Source organism: Betta splendens, chromosome 5 (assembly GCF_900634795.4).
Source record: "Betta splendens chromosome 5, fBetSpl5.4, whole genome shotgun sequence".
NCBI classification, from domain to species: Eukaryota; Metazoa; Chordata; class Actinopteri; order Anabantiformes; family Osphronemidae; genus Betta; species Betta splendens.
In genome coordinates, this window is record NC_040885.2 from 15,994,923 (window position 1) to 16,012,862 (window position 17,940).

The following is a 17,940-nucleotide window of genomic DNA, read 5'->3' on the forward strand; positions in this document are numbered from 1 at the left end:
ACTGTAGACATGAAAGAAAAACCACAAAACCCTTATGCTGGTACAAAATGTATTATGTATGATTACCTGTGAGATTAGTAACTAATGGGCAGGGATTTTATGGTTGATTTCCTACAAGTTGCTCTTCTAGGGAAGTTAATGTATAATGACATATTGTTAATGTTTGTAAAGCTGAGCTGGGTTAAAATGATGGTGGACACTGGGCTCCAGCTGCAGTGTTTATGTTGTCGCTATATTATTATAATTGTGTGGACTTTATTCCTAGTCAGTAATTCACTAGACTGTCTGCACTTGCCGACAATTCAGCTATGTACACAGGAAAGGGTAGGATATTAGATACATTTAGTAGGAGAGATAGGGAACAGAGCAGAGTAACAATGTGTGAGTTTCAGGGTTATTGCATGAACCTAGAAGGAAATGAAAGAAATTATTAATTCATGTCATTCACATAATGGACAATGGCTTCAGTTTTTCCCTTTTTCGTCACAGATAGAAGATAACAGCTAGTTTGAATGAAAGTGCATTAAGCAGTCTTCACATAAATAGTGTTTCGCGTGGACGTTGAGCCTTAAAGCATCACCCAGCAGGTATCCACGTCTCGTCCACAGGCAGCTTTCACTTGCAGAAGGAAGACCGTAGCAAACATTACGCTGCTCCTCTGCTTTTCTTCCTCATGCAGGTTCCCAGCTGATGTTGTAACATGGAGACCACAGCGTTCACCTTCTGGCTGCTTTTCCTGTTCTTCAGCCCAGCTGTTCCTATGTGTTTACCTACTGACTTCACCCTGTATGTGGAGAAGCCTGAGTGTGACTTCTGTGTGGCAGTAAACACCACTATCTGCATGGGATTCTGCTACTCAAGGGTATGTCCGAAAAGTCTTGTTACCTTTGGTGGAAAGCATAGCGCAAAGATTGATGAGGTCCACGTTTAACTTCTATCACTCTCAACAAATTTAGATTTTATCAGAAGCATTTATGTAATGTGGATTAGTGGTAATAAAGTTTTTTGAAAGGCTGAAGTAAATAATATGTTAATGTCATTTTGGATAACTTTTTTTGGAGAAAAATAATTACAACATTTTTAGAAATAAAACTTCTATATTATAATCTGATTTAAGTTTCTGATCCAAACGAAGAAAGTCCCAGTCTTTAGCTCAGTCACAACCGCTACTGCCGTTTAATTTGCTGCTTCACAGATGCAGTACTGAAGATGTGTGATGACAGTGGACAGGCGTGGTTTACTGATGTCAATACAGTGAAAAAAAAATTTCCAAACAGTTCTGCCCTATCACCTCTGGGTCATCTGCCAAAAATAATACTGCAAAGGACAGGTCACTCACGCGCTGCATGATCTGGCGTAAGAGAACTGTGATCATTTCAGTCTAAGTTTTACAGAACAGGCCCCCATCATCCACATTACATTTGTTGTCTTTTTGCTTTATAAAAACATCAGAAGCACATTGTGAAATCTTCACTGCTTTGTCTGAAACTATATGAAGAAGACACATTACCTACGTTTGTGCCTATGTTTATTGTGTGGTGACCAGGACAGCAACATGAGAGATATACTCGGCTCACGCTTCCTCATCCAACGAGGCTGCACCTATGACAAGATGGAGTACCGCACCGCCATCCTGCCGGGATGTGCCCTCGACGCCAACTCTGTCTTCACGTACCCTGTGGCTCTCAGCTGCCACTGTGGCGCTTGCAACACTGAAAGTGATGAATGTGCGCACAGAAGCAGTGTGGCCACAGCGGTGTGCACCAAACCGGTGAGGCGGCTGTACCCGTACCCTGCCCAGAGCAACTACATCATCCCTTTCTAATCTTTTGTTATGAGGCATACACTAATATCTGTATTATTATGTTTATGCCATGTCTGTTCTGTTTCTGTACTTTGTAATTTACAATAGATCAGCATGAATACTTATCTTCTGCACTCATGCATGTGTTACTCTTAGACTCTCGCCAAAAGAGACGAAGCTAATGGATTAAAGTTAAACTCTTTAAACAGCTCTCTGACTAAGCTGTGGTTGGCTTAATACAGTAGGTTTCTGTTGACAACATAACAAACACAAGGTCATGATACTTGTGTTGACCGTCACATGATTGATGACACACCTCTTCTTGTGGGCGGGTGATCAGGGGATCAGTTCACAATGTACAGTACACACTACCAGCCCTCATTTGACATAGTTTGTGTGTAGTTTCCACATTGCAGGACCTTGAGAGGACAGCTGGAGTTTATTAATAGCTCAGTAGTTTATAGTTGGTCAGTGAGCAAGTTCATCATGAGACGTCTGTGTCATCACTTTAATGACTTTTCTACTTTTTGTATAAGAATGGCTCCTTATTATTGCCTGTGTAATGATTACAACAATTATATAAGGTTCATACACAAACCAGCCTCTAGTTCCTTATTTAGAAGTTAGAAACCATCTCATTTGTATTTGAAATAATATTTTTTTAATCCTCGAACTTTGCTTTCGTCAAAGAATCTTCCTTTTGTTAATTTGTTGTGGTAATCTGGTAATCTGGGCCTTCTGATGCAATGAACAGACACATTGTATCATTACTACACTGCAGTGACAGGTGCTGGGAATGGGCCTCTATACACCTAAGTAAATATTGCAGCAAAAATCAAACATTTGCAGCAATAGTCATTTACCACATCATTTACATTTAACAGTGTATTTCTGAATCGTTCACTGCAAAAAAAAGTGCCTTTCTGTCAAAAATAGGGACATTTCTAAGTGACCCCAAACTTTTTAACGGTAGTGTATATATGTGTGTTTGTATGTATGTATGTATGTATGTTTTATTAGCATACATGTGTATAAAATTATAAAATGTTCTGCTCAAATGTTTGTCCTGTGACGATCCATAAGTCACTGCAACTGAATGACTAATTATGCTGAGTAACAACTGACCTGATATGACTCTAACATCATCAGACAGATTTGGCACAATGGTTTGAATTGCCCAGCTAAAATTCCATGTATAGTGTTGTTTTGAAAACGCTAATACCCCAATGGATAAAGCAGGGCATGGCAGTGGAATTTGCTTTTGTCAGCACTTTTAAGTCCAGACTATGGGATGCGATCACCCTTTCATTCAGACAAACCAGTTTTGTTTGTGTTGTGTTGTCCAACCTGAAAAAATGTGAGAATGCTTTAGCCATTGTAGTCTGGCTCTAGGGATGGAAGCATCCGTCTGCTGGTTGATCAGTGTGTCATTGATCACTGTTATGCCCTCATCTGGACAATGTTTCACAGCTGTTGTGTGGTTCATATGCAGATATTTAACGATTTATCGCTTTAATTAAAAACAGAACACAGTGAACTAGTCTGTATTAATTATATACAGGTTACTGAGGAACAGAACATTATGTTACTTCATGTTGCTTGTGAACATATAAAAAATTGCCCTTAGCCAAGCCCCAGCCCTGAGAAAGAAGCCGTCCTATTACCCTAATGCCCTAACCTTAATGTCAGCTGTGTGTGATTAATGCTAATGCAGTACGTGATTGACTGGTTCCAAGTTTACTTTCCCCTATTCTAAGAAAACGTGAAGACTGTTTCACAATCTGACATACATCAAATAAAATGGAGGTATGTAAAATTTAAAACCTGCATACCTATGTTATCAGATCATCTGCTACACCCACTATTCTGTAAAGCTTTGGCTTCAGCCTGTAGTGAGTTATTAAAGGCAGAGCCTGTTGCTAGAAGAGTCTGTGTGTCTTTAAGGCAAATATTAAAAAAAAACTAACAAAAGCCTTCTTGTCTCAGGTATTCAGGTTCTAATGTTATGCAGCTGGTTCCTGGTAGACTGCAGTGAAAACCTGGAATTTAGTGCAAAGCTGTTACATGTCAGATTGACTGACTGAACCCAGGAGCTATTTCTCAGTTATTATATAGGCTCCTATTTAAACAACAGGGGGGCCTGCTTGTCTAAGTGCATAAAAAGAGTTTTAGTTTTGCTTGTCTAAGGTCAATACTGAGGCTTAAGTTTCATATGTAGCAAAATCCTTCGACACGAAACCTAGTAGAGGATACTTTGTGAAAATGTAATAAGATATGGATTAACCTCAATATATCCCAAACATATATAGAAAACCTTTTGTTTTTTACTTGGTTGTGGAGGAAATGTTTAAATATAACAATCAAATGGGCTGTTGTACTTGTTTTATAGCACATTGCCTTTTATAAATAATTATTATATAATTATTGTGTTGCAAACCCCTCCCCATAGAATCTACTAGAATAGAGTAGAGTACAATGGGGTGACATCATTCCTCTGGCATGAGCTGATGCTTTAAGCTGTTTGCTTACGATTCCCAACCAAGATGCTTCTGCGAAACGCGAAATCGACCTTGGCTCATTTGTCGAAATAAAATGAAATTTAAACGAGCACTGCTGCATATTTGTGTGTTTAAATACATTTATTTTAACTCGCTGCTTCGTGAACAATACTTTTCTTCTTTTTGAATCCCAGCCATCAGTGCAACGATACTGTTGGTGGAAGAATTTGATTGATTGCTTAACCTTCAAATAAAAGTAGGGGAGGGTCAAAAGCGGCCAATCGACCTGCAAATGCGAATAGTCACGCTGATTGGTTTATTTTTTGCAGGAGGCGGGCTTGAGAGAAAGCTGCACCCCCATTCTTTGCTCGAAACCAAGTGGAAATTTCCAGTCCCTCCACTCTGCTATATTAGAAGACGGGGACGGCACAAGAGCTGAACACTCGAAGCAATTTGAAGACAACTACAAGAAATCCACTTTTACTATCTGGTAAGTTACCTCTTTTTAGTATTATTTTTTATGTATTTCAAAGTTATAAGATATTCACGGAGTACCAACCTACTAGCATTTTTACCGGCACTTTAAGGAAGTGTTCGTCCTCTGCAAACGTTAACACGCTGTTCCGCTCGGACTTTACGTTTTTTTTTTTTTTGAAAATCGTAAAATTGTGTGTCGTTACTTTTATTTTTTTACTTTTATTTAGAACTATTCATCCTAATGGAAGGTTGATACAATTATGCCGGCTCCATACCCTTGCATTTACTTTAGTGGCAAACCCGCCTTATCACTGAGATCTATCTGCGTCGTTTCCTGAAACTCTGTTTACTACGAAATTAATCGAAGATAACGACGTCGTTTGCGAGTTATCTCTACCGTTACTTTGAATTTCGGCAGCCGCAGTGAATGTATGAACTGCCCATTTATGGTGTTCCTCCATTTGGACGCGCCCACAAGCCGAGAGGATTCATGTTGGTCCCGTGACTTTGACGTGTGCAGATAGCTAATAGTCCTTACAGTGTCCTGGCGCAAGGTTTCTGTTGTTAATCCTTGGTTTGTACACAGACTGAATATTAAACTGCCATTGTCTCTGTCTAGGACGCTGTTCCTAGAGTTGACTGAAGAACTGTGATCATTTTCTCGCACCTACTACCTTCATTTATTTCAACGTCATCATGTCTCAGCAGCAGATCAGGTATGTGTCTGTCAAACATCTGCTTTTCCCTTTTTCTCTGATAGAAGTTGAAAAATTTGGCACTCTCGTCATTACATTTTACATTTGGTTAAACAAATTATGATTGGAATGCTGGAATATATTTGAGCTGAAAGCAGTGTTAATGGGTATAGACTCAAATGATTTATACATACTTGTTTTGTTTGTCATATATTTAAATGGTGAATTTGTCCTGTTTCAGCCTCCCAGCCAAGCTCATCAATGGTGGTATTGCTGGCATCGTTGGGGTTACTTGTGTTTTCCCCATTGACTTGGCAAAGACAAGGTTGCAGAACCAGAGACAAGGCCAGCAGGTGTACAAGAGCATGTGAGTGTTGGAAAGTTATGCTGTCTTTTTACACACTTGGAAATGTGTGTTGTGCCTGTGTAATCCAGTGCTATTCTTGTAATGACCCTGGTGACTCATGCGGGGCGTGGTATGGCAGGGTCCGGTACAGTTGAAAAAAATACCTCACTTGGCTGACCATGATGACTCTTGTCCCCACTATGTGGCCTAAAAACCTGCTATACCTGTATTATGACCTGTTAAACATACTGACTTTGAACTACAGCCCTAAATTATCGACAATTAATTTACCATTTCATGAATAAAACTTTTGTTGCCCTCTTTGTAGGATGGACTGCCTTGTCAAGACAGTTCGATCAGAAGGCTACTTTGGAATGTACAGAGGTAAGATCTATATTTATGTCTGAATATTAACAAGCAGTAAGGTAGAACATGTAGAAGAGGATTAAAAATAGCAGAGGGTAAGCGGTGTCTGTGGTGAGGTTGAACATCAATATGATGATTCTTTGGGTGCAATTCATCTTTACCAAAACTTCAGATTTAGTGCATGAGTTGCTTGGGTTACTTAAAATCAGTTGCAGAAGACCACCAGCCAGAGCACTTCGTTAGCTTTTAACCCCTGGTATCTGGATAATCTCACTCATTGAATTACTAAGTGTGCCTTTGATGGCAGCTAGGCTTGCTGGTTCTGCTAGAGAACTGAGTAGTTCTTCAGTTGTGACTGGTACGACGTCTTTGGGGTTTACCCTCTGTGGAGTCATTGACTCACTCAGGTCACATTTGTTTCACTGTCCTATTTGGCCATTTGCCTAATTCTCATGACACAGGTTAATGCCTGGGGTCTTCTCCCTAATCGACTTTGAAATGAGAGATGAAATCTTTTCACAATCCTTAAGGAAACCCAGTTGCCATCAAATAACACTTATGGATAAAATTAAATGAAAATGTCCTGTTTCATTTTCAGTTAAAGTAAAATCTTGTAAAAGGTTTATTGAGGAAAATTGAGACCTCCTAGTCTTGGTCTCTGTTTGTGTGAGGAATGCTGTTTGTTTGCATCTGTGTTTTTCATATTACAGACTGGGTCCCCCTGGGATATTGAAGGCTAGCCGATAAGGCGCAGCCACGCTGGAGGCAAATCATTAAATGGTTCTTACAATATTGCTCTATTTAAAACTAGGCATTTTTGTTTTGCCATCTGTTTGTTCTGTAATTTGACTTTCTGTCAATAACTACTAGACTGTCTCTTCACTTTCTTGACTGTCTCTTCACTTTCTTGCCATTGTGTTGTGAATCCTCATTTTGACTGTGCATTGTATTGTGTCCGTTCAGGCTTTGGTTGATCTTAAAAGCTGTATCTGTGGTGAACTGATGACATGTTTTTTTTTTTTTTTAGCAGCACAGTCTCACAAATGAGCCTTAACTTTTACCAAAGCCAATGTACACAGTCAAGTATTCATTCTGTCTTTAAACTCTTGTCACCTCTTTTGTCTGTTGTCATTAACCTACTCAAATGTATCGTCAGACGCGTTTCCTTCTTTTAAGTCTGCTCCATAAGGAGTGATCTCTGTCGTCACACTCACTTTCTGTACCTCAGACTTGTTCGTGTCCTGTCACAATATTTGTCCCACCCTGATTCTCGTTGTCTTTTTGTATAATTTCTTGTTTCACATTTCTCTTCTGAAACTCATCCTAATGTAATTTTTCTATAGTTATACTGTACTCCGTTGTTACTACTTTGTACTGAGTATTTGTTTTGTCTTTTTGTAGATTAGCTATAACTTTTACTTGTCATTACATTCAGATGTTATGATAGAGTTGGGGACTGTTATTGTACGTAAGAACTTAAATGTGACATTGTTGCTAACTGTTTGTTTGTTTTTTCCTTCAGGTGCTGCTGTAAATCTGACCCTGGTCACCCCTGAGAAGGCCATCAAGCTAGCTGCAAATGACTTCTTCCGCCATCACCTTTCTAACACTGGGTAAGTAAACCCATGATGTAAAAATGCTTCATGATGATACAGTATCCCATGACCTGTCGTCTGACTTGTGGCTGTTGTCCATCAACAGAAAGGGGCTGACTGTGTTCAAAGAAATGCTGGCAGGTTGTGCTGCAGGCATGTGTCAGGTGGTTATCACAACTCCCATGGAAATGCTCAAGATACAGCTGCAGGACGCTGGCAGACTGGGTAGGACTTCTACGTTTTTGTCATTTTACTCAGCTGATGGCCAACGTGAACTCCTCCATCTGTTTATGCTGAACGGTATTTTGTCTTTTCTCTAAAGCGGCACAACAACAAAAAACAGTCGTCATGACCTCCACGAAGCTTGTGGCTACAAACGCGGTGCTCAGCCGCTCCTACAACTCTGGCATAGTGGTTTCAGCACCTCGAGCTGTGTCCGCCACACAAATTGCAAAGGAGCTGGTCCAAACCCAGGGCGTTAAGGGGCTTTACAGAGGACTGGGAGCAACACTGATGAGGTAAGATATTTGAAAGCTGAGTGAACATTTTAACTTGTTAAACTGTATGTAAGGTGACTCTTTCTAAACATTTTGCTGTGTGTTTCCAGGGATGTTCCCTTCTCTATTGTCTACTTCCCACTTTTTGCAAACTTGAACAACCTGGGCAAACCAAGCCCAGAAGAATCCTCACCCTTCTACTGGGCCTTCCTCTCTGGCTGCATTGCAGGCTCTACTGCTGCCGTGGCCGTTAACCCCTGTGACGGTGAGTTTTCTCAACCATGGGATTTGTTGGCATTTCCTATTTAGTATCTGTCTCTAATGTACCTAAACTGTTGCCTTTTATTGCTGTCTCTTCCAGTTGTGAAGACCAGACTGCAGTCTCTAAACAAGGGATGCAACGAGGAGACTTACAATGGAGTTGTGGATTGTATAAGGTGAGATATCTCTATAATTGGTATTTATGTAGCATGTCTCCTTTTTTTTTTTTTTTTTTAATAAACTAAACTCTGTCTATCCCAACAGTAAAATAATGAGGAAGGAGGGACCCTCTGCCTTCCTGAAAGGAGCAGGCTGCCGGGCTCTCGTCATTGCCCCGCTGTTCGGTATTGCACAGGTTATGTACTTTGTTGGAGTGGGAGAGTACATTCTGGATAACTCTCCCCTGCGGATGCTCTCAGCATGAGACTGTATCATTTTGCTCAGGACATTTGTAGATGATGAAACAACTGGCAGCTAAAGACGAAGATGACACATCTTTTCTGACCAAGCCAGAAAAACACACTTAAAGATATTAGATAACATTTTCTCTATGGTCTGACAGCTGTGTTGCACTAAAACACTTTTGTGACATTCATTAAGTCGTGGCCAATGTTTGCACTTGAAGCTGTTGGCCTTACTGGGTTATGGGAAGTCCAATATTAGTGGGCCTATCCCTAGACAGTTGTTTTCAGTTTCCCTCTATGAGGGAAGGGGGCTCAGTCCATCAGGGACTTTCTGTCCTTGCTTCCATTCTGTCAGTTTTGACATTCTGAGCTACTTTTTATTGTTTTGCAGTTTTATATTTCCAATGACTGTCCCATGGTTTAACACTTAAATGGGAACGTATCTCAATTTACACATTTATATTGAAAGGGGACATTTATTAATGTGGACCTTGAGTGCATGTGGTTGACAATGAGCCTTCCTACTAACATTGGTCCATACGGTTCACTAAACCATAAGTGGTGTCCTGTTAAATACTTGACAATAGAACCTATAGTTTAGTATTTTGTTAACAGCAGTTTTTGTATCTTACAATGTGCTTAATCATGATGTGATGGTGCATATTATATAAATATGTATGTGTCTGTCCTTGGAACTTTCAGTTTATATACGTGTTGTGAATCTATTTATGCCTTATCAGCATATTAGCATTTGTCTGTGAATAAACACTCAAAGCATTTATTAGTGGAACTGTGAGCTTCTGAAAAATGACTGTTGTACTTTGTTACAGCCTTTGTACGTGTGTGTGTATATTAAACCTTATAAAGCATTCACTGTTCGTGGTGACTCACTGACCAAACGTCCTCGGGACACAGATGCAAAATTCAGCAGGAAGGTTTTCCTACACACCTTTGTTGTTCAATATTGTCTCAGTTGAGGTCATTTAAAATGTTCTGTCAACGGACTCTGCGTTCTTGACACAGCAGCTATCGTAGTTTCCCCTGTTCGCGCCTAATGTCGCGCCTGGTCTGACACTGTTGTGCATGGCTGCCATTTCTTGTCAACGCAGCCACAAGGAGCGCTGACGTGTCCGGAACAAGCAACCGCCAAACTCAGTCCTGAAGCAGCTGCTCTGCTGCGGAGGTAAACTCCACTCAGACAGGAAACAGAACTGAAGCCGAGCATGTTAATAAAAGCACCCAGGTTTTATTATGGTTAACAGTGGGACACAAACTACATCATCCTACCATTCACATTGTATTGGCACACCCAGCGAAATTTACATCTACAATAATTCACACGAAATGCAGACTAGCTCACTGCTACACTTCACACACGCTCCGGCTGTGGTGCTTTGACGTTTAGCTGAATCTGAAGATTTACTGAGTGACGGTTTGTCATCAGACCTTCCTCATCCTTTGACTCAACGTCACGCCTACACTTCCTCTATGGTGCTTTAGAGTAGAAATACTTGAGAGTGGTGGCAGGGAGACGGCACCTAGCTATGTACAGAGTCAGAATTAAGAAAAAGCTCCTCTCTGTGTGACTATGCAGGCACATAGTGGGAATTCACTGCAAAGGTAGGCTAGTCTTCAAAACGGTTAAGCACACAAAGTATGATTGGCATTAGATCTAGTGACACAAAGGATAAATAATGTTACCAGCAGATGCACAAAAAGGTGTATTTACAGCAAATACTCCTCATTCACGACGTTTCTGTGCCAAAGACTTCATTTGTGCAGCACCGTTGCCTCCACGGCGGCGGCAGCGAAGAAAACGGGGGGGACGTTTGTAACCAGGAAATGTCGGAGTCGCGCCAAAAGAAGAGCATGTGCTACAGAGGGGAACAGGGAAGTGAGGCCGCGTTTCAGCGCTGGTGGAGCTGAGAAGATGTAAAGATCCAGCGTATCGTGTTGGATATGGACTGTTGACTGATTTTAACTACTCGCTCAATTTGTGAAAATTAATGAACCTCCTCACAAGATCAGCCTGGACTAAGAGAAATGACTTTTGATGCAGCTTTGGTGTTTCCCTCCTTATGCAGACGGTCAATTTTGAAGGGGTCATTGGGCTCGTTGTGGTCCGGCCGATGGGGGTCAGCTCTCCGTCTATATGACCTCCCTGCTGTTCCGTATAGCGCAGCACAGAACCATACTGAAGATCATCCCTAAGATCTGAGGGGAGACAAGCGTTTGATGATCACGTGGAACAGTGATTTCATTCATGTAGAATCCTTAGATAAACTCTCACCATTACTCCTGCAACGCCAATGCCGAGGTAGCCAATGATGTGCAGCTTCTCATTGAAGAAGTCTGTTATTGCAGACAAACAGTCCTAAAAATAGAAGGAGGCCATGGTAAGTTCTGGCTGCAGCTCATCCTGCCCTGAGCGGCGCTCTGACGCCACCTTGTGTACGCGTGAGGTTTTACCTGGGCGTCTTCTGGAGCGTTTTCACAAAGAGAACTGGACGGCTGTGACGTGGAGCCCCCACAGCAGTTCAGCTGTAGAGTAAAACTGTAAGGCAGATGCAATAACTGGGACGATCATGCGATGAGGTCATTAGACATGTTTTACTCACAACTTGGTGGTAGATTGTGGCGACTGCGGTGCCATTCACATCGCTGGCCTCCGTGAGGGAGCTACTATAGAACTTCTGGACTTCCTCAACAATCTGAAAAACAGGAGCGTGTGGTTTATGTTGAATTCACACGACAAATGTTTCTATCGTATGTTTCATGTGTTTGAATCTTGCACCTGTTCCTTGTTTAGGAATCCAAACACACCGGCAGCGATCTCTGCTCCGAAGATTATTAGAAGGCAGGCAAAGAACTGCAGGACAGAAAACCTTTCAATTACTGACAACTAATGTGAACATGGAAAAAATGTAATAATAATAATAAGCTTTTGATTAATTAAAGTATGTTATTACATTTATTTAATTAGTATTTTTTCTTCCGCTGGGCACAAATTAAATCAACTGGAATTTATTCATTCATCAGTTTTCCCCTCATTTAACAGCAAACTGTTCCACAAACCATAATTGAAATTCTGTTCAATTAAATAAAATATACCATAATATATTTTTGTCTGTAAAACATGTACCATCAATAATCCATAGAACACTCACTGATGCAAGAAGACACTGAGACTCACGCACGGCCCCGAAGCAACCGAAGAACCCCACGACCATCATCAGCCCTCCTGCGCCAAGAAGGATGTACACAGCTGAGGAGAGAGAGCGGTTCAACTGATGAAAGGGAAACGAGAGAAATAAACAGCACACTGCAGTGCAATTATTCATCCCAATAATCATGGTTTCACATGATGTGGCTGTAATTCACAGCTTCACCTGAGGATGGCAGCCTGATCCCACTGCTGAAGCAACATCCACAGTAGGAGAGTTGCAGTGTTTGACTGGCAGCAGGATTGTGTGGGTGGAAACTTCTTCAGTGGCCTAAAGCGTGTGAATTACTAGAGTCTGAGACGACTTAAAGGCTTAACGCGAACACTGACACGCCTAAATGTTTGACAGCCTATTAGGAAATAAGGCCTTTAGGCCCTCCAGCATTCATGTTCTAACCTGCAGGGTTCATGGAGTCACACAGACGCCATCTGTCTGCTAGAAAGACAAATTAGATTGTGGAGGTCTCCACTGTCCTCCGCCTACATGAGCCGGGGTGTCATCAGCCCCTCAGTCTGCTCCCCTGGTCCCAGCCCTCGCTACTGAGTCCTCCCCGCTGTAACCAAACACCAGAGTGGTCCCTCAGGTCCAGGCTAAGGGCCTAATCAGTGACATAGAGACTCCAGCAGCAATTTAATTAATCCACAAGGGGGGAGAGCAAGCTGTTGTTTAGCCGCTGTGAAACAAAAGAGGAGGCAAAGACGAGGAATGAACTGGGTCGAAGTGAGATGGAAGAGAGGGACGTGCTACAAAGACTGTGTGGATTAGCAATGGAAAATACGGCTTCCACTGCGTATACAAAGTGATCCACAGAACCCATCTTGGCTGCAGATGTCTTCCATCAACTAATTATCGACGGTAACATGCACTGTGTTGCTGTAGCACTTCCTCCTCCAAAGCCGCAGACGTCTTGCAGGAAGTGAACATAAATATCTCACGGTTCACGCCGTCTTTGTGATGCACATGCAGATAAAGGCTGTTTACACAGCAGAGCGCAGCGCAACAGAGGTGACAGAATGGAAAGTGAATCACCCACAGGGAATGCTGCCACTTAGCGCCGTTATGGGATCAGCTTGTTCCAGTCTCTCCACTGGAGGCGCATGAGCTCCAGGCTCCTATCAGCTCAGGAAGCTCACGATGGGGATTTATTTGCTAAAGAAGCTCTGCTGAAGCTGCCCTTTAAAACGGTGCAGCATCATTCAGATTGTAGGAATTCATAACTTGTACGCTGTGTTGTTGTAACGGTAAAGAGCAGCAGAGTAAATCTATTTAAAGTAGGAGCATTCGCTTCTATGCCGACGACACCCTTCTGTTCTCAGCCTTTGTTACGGCCGAACCCTTGAAGGAAGGACAAAGCATCACTGACGGCAGCAGCCTGATATGTGTGTGACATTATTATCAGTTTTATTATTTTATTAATTGCACAAAATATTCAGAGCTACTTCTCAGAACTATTTTCACTAAACCACTCTCGTGGGTTTATGATAAATATATAACCACAACCATCGACCAGTTATGGTAAGTTACAGTTCAGTCTCAGCATTAAATCCTCAAGGTTTAGATGAAGTCACATCACTTGTCGTGTGATGAAAATGACAGTATTTGCCTGTGAAGCATGGTTACAGTAAATATATACATAGCAGAAATATTTGCATGTCAAATTCCACCAAACGGAACTTTTATTATCTCTCTGTGCTTTGCATGAGCAGATACCCATGGGAGCGGGTCAGTTAGTACTGTAGTAACTTTAAAAGCTTTTACTAAGCTAAATAAAAGCTTCAACAGGAGGATGCTGCACCCGGTGCACCGTCACCTGCCTCACCCAGCCTGCTGCGCATGTCCCGGGGGAGGCAGCCGGTCCCATGAAAGCACAGCAGAGAGCTGATGAAGTGAAGTCACCATTTTAGGTCAGAGTGGCAAGAATGGGCTTCATTCTAATCATCTGCTCCTCTGCAGAGTGAGAGACAGAGAGAGAGAGGGAGAGAGAGAAAGAGGCCCTATTGTGTGGAGACCAACCACACACTGGAGGGTGTTGGTCTCATGTACTGTATGTTTTAATCATCTACTGTGTGTTTTATTGGGAGCTTTGTAAAGACACTCTGTGTCCAACATTAGGACATTTCAGCTCGCAGACAGAGCGGTTCCTCGGTCACTGGTCCATTTGTTGGTCTTTGCTTGTGACTGATGGGTTCATCTCATCCCAGTGGACGGAAAATCAAGTCAGCGCTCGTAAAACAGGAGCAACCTTCTGTGTAGGCCACAGGAGCGAGCACTGCACTAAGGATGCGTATCAGTCATTCATTTACACCTCACTTACGGTGGGTTCCCACTGTGCAAATACAGAGCAATGCACCACAACACTGGTCTGAGATCCTAAATTGGACCTTTCACATTTTCATCCTGAGCCCTTTTTTTCTGGCTTTGAGAGAAAGTGAGAGCAACATGCCATTTGATAACGTTACTAAGGAATCAGTGTGATTTCTGTCATATTTACATACTGTACCTATAAAGAAGGTGTCCGGCGCGTCATCCACTGCCAGCAGCTCCTTGGTATTCGGATCGAACCTGAGCCACAGTCCCACAGCCAGAACCAACAAGCCCGACAGCTGAGGAGCAGTCAATAAAACCGGCTTCAGAAAAACAACTACACACATTTCAGTTGCTTTGACTATTTCTGTTTCTTCTTTGTGGCTGTGGCACATTCGCCCAAAAGTCACTTCACAGTTAAAAGTTGAGGCCCGTGATGTTTTTGTCTTTGGATCCTCAGCTGATTAAGATTCTGCACGTGGAGCTCTCGTCTTTGGCTTGTCAGCAAAGTGCCCACTGATGCTCGCAGCCTGTTCTCTTCAAACAAACTGCTGACAGAAATATTAACGTTTCAACTCTACAGCGATTGAATGTTACAATTCTACAGTTTTAGAATTAATATGTTAATATGTAAATTTCAGTCTCCAGTGCATTAGACCTAACTGGTATTTACACCGCACACAAATTGTACTTATTATTTCATCTGTATGTAATTTTACATTAGTTCTGTGCATTTTTGCAGATGAATCCCTCGATATTTGTGAACTGAAACATAATAAAGTGTTTCTTATTTTGTTATTTTATGTCCATTCATTTTCCATTTGTAAAAATCCCTGCTCACGCTATGGACCCTCATGAGTGTGACCACGGGGGTCCGTCTCCCATGGTGCATTTCAGCCACAGGCTGTGCCAGCCTCACGGTGCCTGGGTGACGCAACGCTGGGCAAAAGGGCGCCCCTTTTGGCTCCGACAACAGCTCCGCTTTGAGTCCCTGAGCGGTTAAACAAAGGGGCCGCTGTCTGCGGGTGATACAAGTGATCATCTTACAAAGCACAGATGAGTCCGTGCAGGAGCGTACGCCCATAAAAACTGTATCATTCAGCAGTAAAGCATCAGCGTCCAGCAGACAAGTGCAAGAGTCTGGAAGATCTCGAGGCGGACGCGCTCGGTCAAACGACAGATGGAAAATCCCAGTTAGGCCAAAAACAACCTGCTTTAACTCTGTCCATTTTTAAAGTCTTATGTAAGATTTTCCAAAGTACCCAACCCGTGTTGATGATCCCTGCTGTAAAGAGGCAGGGCTGGACTCGCAGGTGAGCGCATCGGAGCCGATCTTATTGTGTATCACCAAAACAAAAGCCTCCATCCTGTTCCCAAAACAGATTAACCCTCTGCGTCTTCCACTGAGCAGGAAAGTCACACTTGACCTGAACAGCCGTTGTGTTGGAAAAGTGGCAACAAGCTGCAGCTCTGATGTCTCAGAGTATTATTGTCCATTACAGACGCTATAAATCATTGCTGGGCTGTGAATGCGCTCATTAATTATTGAAGCGCCTCTACAGATAGTGATGTTTAAAGAGCAGCGGTGAGCTATTAGTGCTTCATAATGACAGGACTGAAATGACAGAAGGGCGGGTTCCCATATTAGCAGCATTACTCCCACGTCCCGGCTTATTATGAAGAGCAAGTTAATTAAAAGCATAAATAAGATTATTATTAATCTGGAAGGACGTCAGATCGTGAATGATCAGGTGGTTGATCACTCGGCCCATAACAACCTAACATCCGCTCCACTGGCGGTGAATCACAAGGTGTCGAGGTTATTTTAGGCTGAGAGCGGTTTTAAAATAGAAAGCGTGCCGTTTCCACGCGGCGCGTCCGTGGAGCGGACTTACCCAAAAGATGAAGTTGAAGACGAAGAGCAGGTATTTCACGCATTTCATCCCGCCCTGCACTTTGCCCATGATGCCGCCCGCGTTGACGCCTTCTCCGCTGTCTGAATGCTGCTAAACGCGAGCCCTCGCCTCTTCCAGTTGGACATCAACGCCGCGCAATGACGATGACGACGACGCGCACCGCCACACCATCCAAACGCGAAAGCGTGCGCACGAGCGGCACAGGTCGTGGAGTGGAAGGAGGCTGCACGCGCGCGCACACGCGCCGCCCATCCGCGTGCGCGCGCACGAGGACCCGAGGCAGCGGCCGGGGACGCGACGCCCACCGGGGAGGCTGCGAGGTCACGGTGCGCGTTATCGTGCAGATAACGTGGGCCGGAAACAGTGCAGGTCTCCAGCGTCAGGTTGTCTAAGAAACACCGCGGCAGAGGAAAATAAAGATGTATGTGACTTAATACCAAGTTACGTAACAATGTGGGTGGCAGCAGCAGAAGCGGCCATCTGTTCTGCTTCTTCACCGATGACTTCAGCCCCTGGATGTGTGAGAGCTGCTGCAGGACAGAGAAGTGCGCGTTTAGCTGCACGGAGATCATCACAATCACCTTTAATGAATGTTGAACTTCAAGCTCACAGACACATTTTAGCCCTGTGATGCATCCCAAAGATGCCTGTTTATTGTGGAAACATGGGATCTAAGAGACACCGGAAGGAAACTCCTAAAATACTGAGAGTGACCAACTCCCACAATGCAAAGGTGGTGTTGGTGTTTTGTGTGGTCTTTAAATGTACACAAAAAATAAGGATGTACGTTTGTTAGCTGCTTGAGCAGCATTATTCTCTGTTTTCTGTTATGGGGGACGTTTTAATAAAAGTACTTCTGGCTGTGCACGCCTGTTAAATATACATTAAAGTATTAAAGATATGTGTTTTTTCCCCTGAGGTCGACCGTGACGTTTGTAGTTGGATTCATAGATGTAAATACAGTTATTGCAAATGAGCTGAATAAATCAGCTGCTTTTAAAAATGCACAAGTTGCTTAATGAATTCATTTAGAAAAAAATGACCCCAGGGCTGCTGATGACTCAATAAAAGAGAAGAATCCAAAACGTGGTCTTTGTCACTTTTATTTCTGCAGTCACACCTCGGGGCAGAGATGAGGTCAATGCACACACAACGCATTTATGGAGGATGCTCTGAACTGACGGTCTCCTGTGTGTTCGTGCACACACGAACACGCGTATGAAGTCGCGCTGAGCTTCACACGAGCGTCTCCAAGTATGGGCTCAGTAGAGGCTGCGGACGAGTGCCTTTAACTTCAAGCTGTGCATTCGTCAGACATAACGGGAACCCTGCTGGTGTTAATCAAAGTGTGTGGTTCAACATATGGACACCTTGCGCCTCATCCCCAGACTGTTACTGTATAGGCATGAAGAACCACAGCAGAACTGGCCTCCTGCCCAGATGCACCAGTCTGACAAGTGAGGACTTCCATGCGTCGCTCAGACTTAGGCGCACACGCACACAGAAATGAATGATTACAAGTCCAGCACACGTGAACGCGCTGCGCACAGAAC

The 17,940-nt window shown here is 43.0% G+C and overlaps 3 protein-coding genes across 4 annotated transcripts; 2 read left to right on the plus strand and 1 right to left on the minus strand.

Moving 5' to 3' along the window:
• The first annotated feature begins 4 nt into the window (after positions 1–4).
• On the plus strand, positions 5–2,862 carry tshba (thyroid stimulating hormone subunit beta a). Its single transcript, XM_041070768.2, has 2 exons — positions 5–862; positions 1,547–2,862. The coding sequence occupies exons 1-2, from the start codon at positions 701–703 to the stop codon at positions 1,823–1,825; spliced, it is 441 nt and encodes a 146-aa protein (XP_040926702.1). The 5' UTR covers positions 5–700; the 3' UTR covers positions 1,826–2,862.
• A 1,790-nt stretch (positions 2,863–4,652) lies between these two features.
• slc25a55a (solute carrier family 25 member 55a) lies at positions 4,653–9,812 on the plus strand. Of its 2 annotated transcripts, XM_029149773.3 has the most exons (10): positions 4,653–4,792; positions 5,399–5,495; positions 5,716–5,841; positions 6,149–6,204; positions 7,709–7,799; positions 7,888–8,006; positions 8,104–8,299; positions 8,389–8,543; positions 8,640–8,715; positions 8,804–9,812. In XM_029149773.3, exons 2-10 carry the CDS (start codon positions 5,476–5,478, stop codon positions 8,961–8,963), a joined length of 999 nt encoding a protein of 332 aa, XP_029005606.1. In that variant the 5' UTR covers positions 4,653–4,792; positions 5,399–5,475; the 3' UTR covers positions 8,964–9,812. The 2 variants fall into 2 exon arrangements, with proteins under 2 accessions (XP_029005606.1, XP_029005608.1); XM_029149775.3 differs by lacking the exons at positions 4,653–4,792; positions 5,399–5,495 and having other exon boundaries at positions 5,757–5,841; positions 6,897–7,799.
• Positions 9,813–10,165: 353 nt separating this feature from the next.
• On the minus strand, positions 10,166–16,729 carry tspan2a (tetraspanin 2a). Its single transcript, XM_029149776.3, has 8 exons — positions 16,367–16,729; positions 14,668–14,770; positions 12,111–12,208; positions 11,738–11,812; positions 11,562–11,654; positions 11,413–11,484; positions 11,234–11,317; positions 10,166–11,157 (listed from the first exon to the last, which is right to left on the minus strand). Exons 1-8 carry the CDS (start codon positions 16,433–16,435, stop codon positions 11,092–11,094), a joined length of 660 nt encoding a protein of 219 aa, XP_029005609.1. The 5' UTR covers positions 16,436–16,729; the 3' UTR covers positions 10,166–11,091.
• Positions 16,730–17,940: the final 1,211 nt, after the last annotated feature.

What these genes read in the sequence shown, in the direction of transcription:
- slc25a55a (XM_029149773.3), top strand. Translation starts at nt 5,476, where the DNA reads ATGTCTCAGCAGCAGATCAG. An exon ending in CAGCAGGTGTACAAGAGCAT is followed by an intron (nt 5,842 to 6,148) that starts GTGAGTGTTGGA and finishes CCCTCTTTGTAG; the next exon opens with GATGGACTGCCTTGTCAAGA. An exon ending in CTGGGAGCAACACTGATGAG is followed by an intron (nt 8,300 to 8,388) that starts GTAAGATATTTG and finishes GTGTGTTTCCAG; the next exon opens with GGATGTTCCCTTCTCTATTG.
- tspan2a (XM_029149776.3), bottom strand. Translation starts at nt 16,435, where the DNA reads ATGGGCAAAGTGCAGGGCGGGATGAAATGCGTGAAATACCTGCTCTTC. An exon ending in GCCGGACACCTTCTTTATAG is followed by an intron (nt 12,209 to 14,667) that starts GTACAGTATGTA and finishes CTCTCTCCTCAG; the next exon opens with CTGTGTACATCCTTCTTGGC. An exon ending in CTCAGTGTCTTCTTGCATCA is followed by an intron (nt 11,813 to 12,110) that starts GTGAGTGTTCTA and finishes TCTGTCCTGCAG; the next exon opens with TTCTTTGCCTGCCTTCTAAT.
- tshba (XM_041070768.2), top strand. Translation starts at nt 701, where the DNA reads ATGGAGACCACAGCGTTCACCTTCTGGCTGCTTTTCCTGTTCTTCAGC. An exon ending in TGGGATTCTGCTACTCAAGG is followed by an intron (nt 863 to 1,546) that starts GTATGTCCGAAA and finishes TGTGGTGACCAG; the next exon opens with GACAGCAACATGAGAGATAT.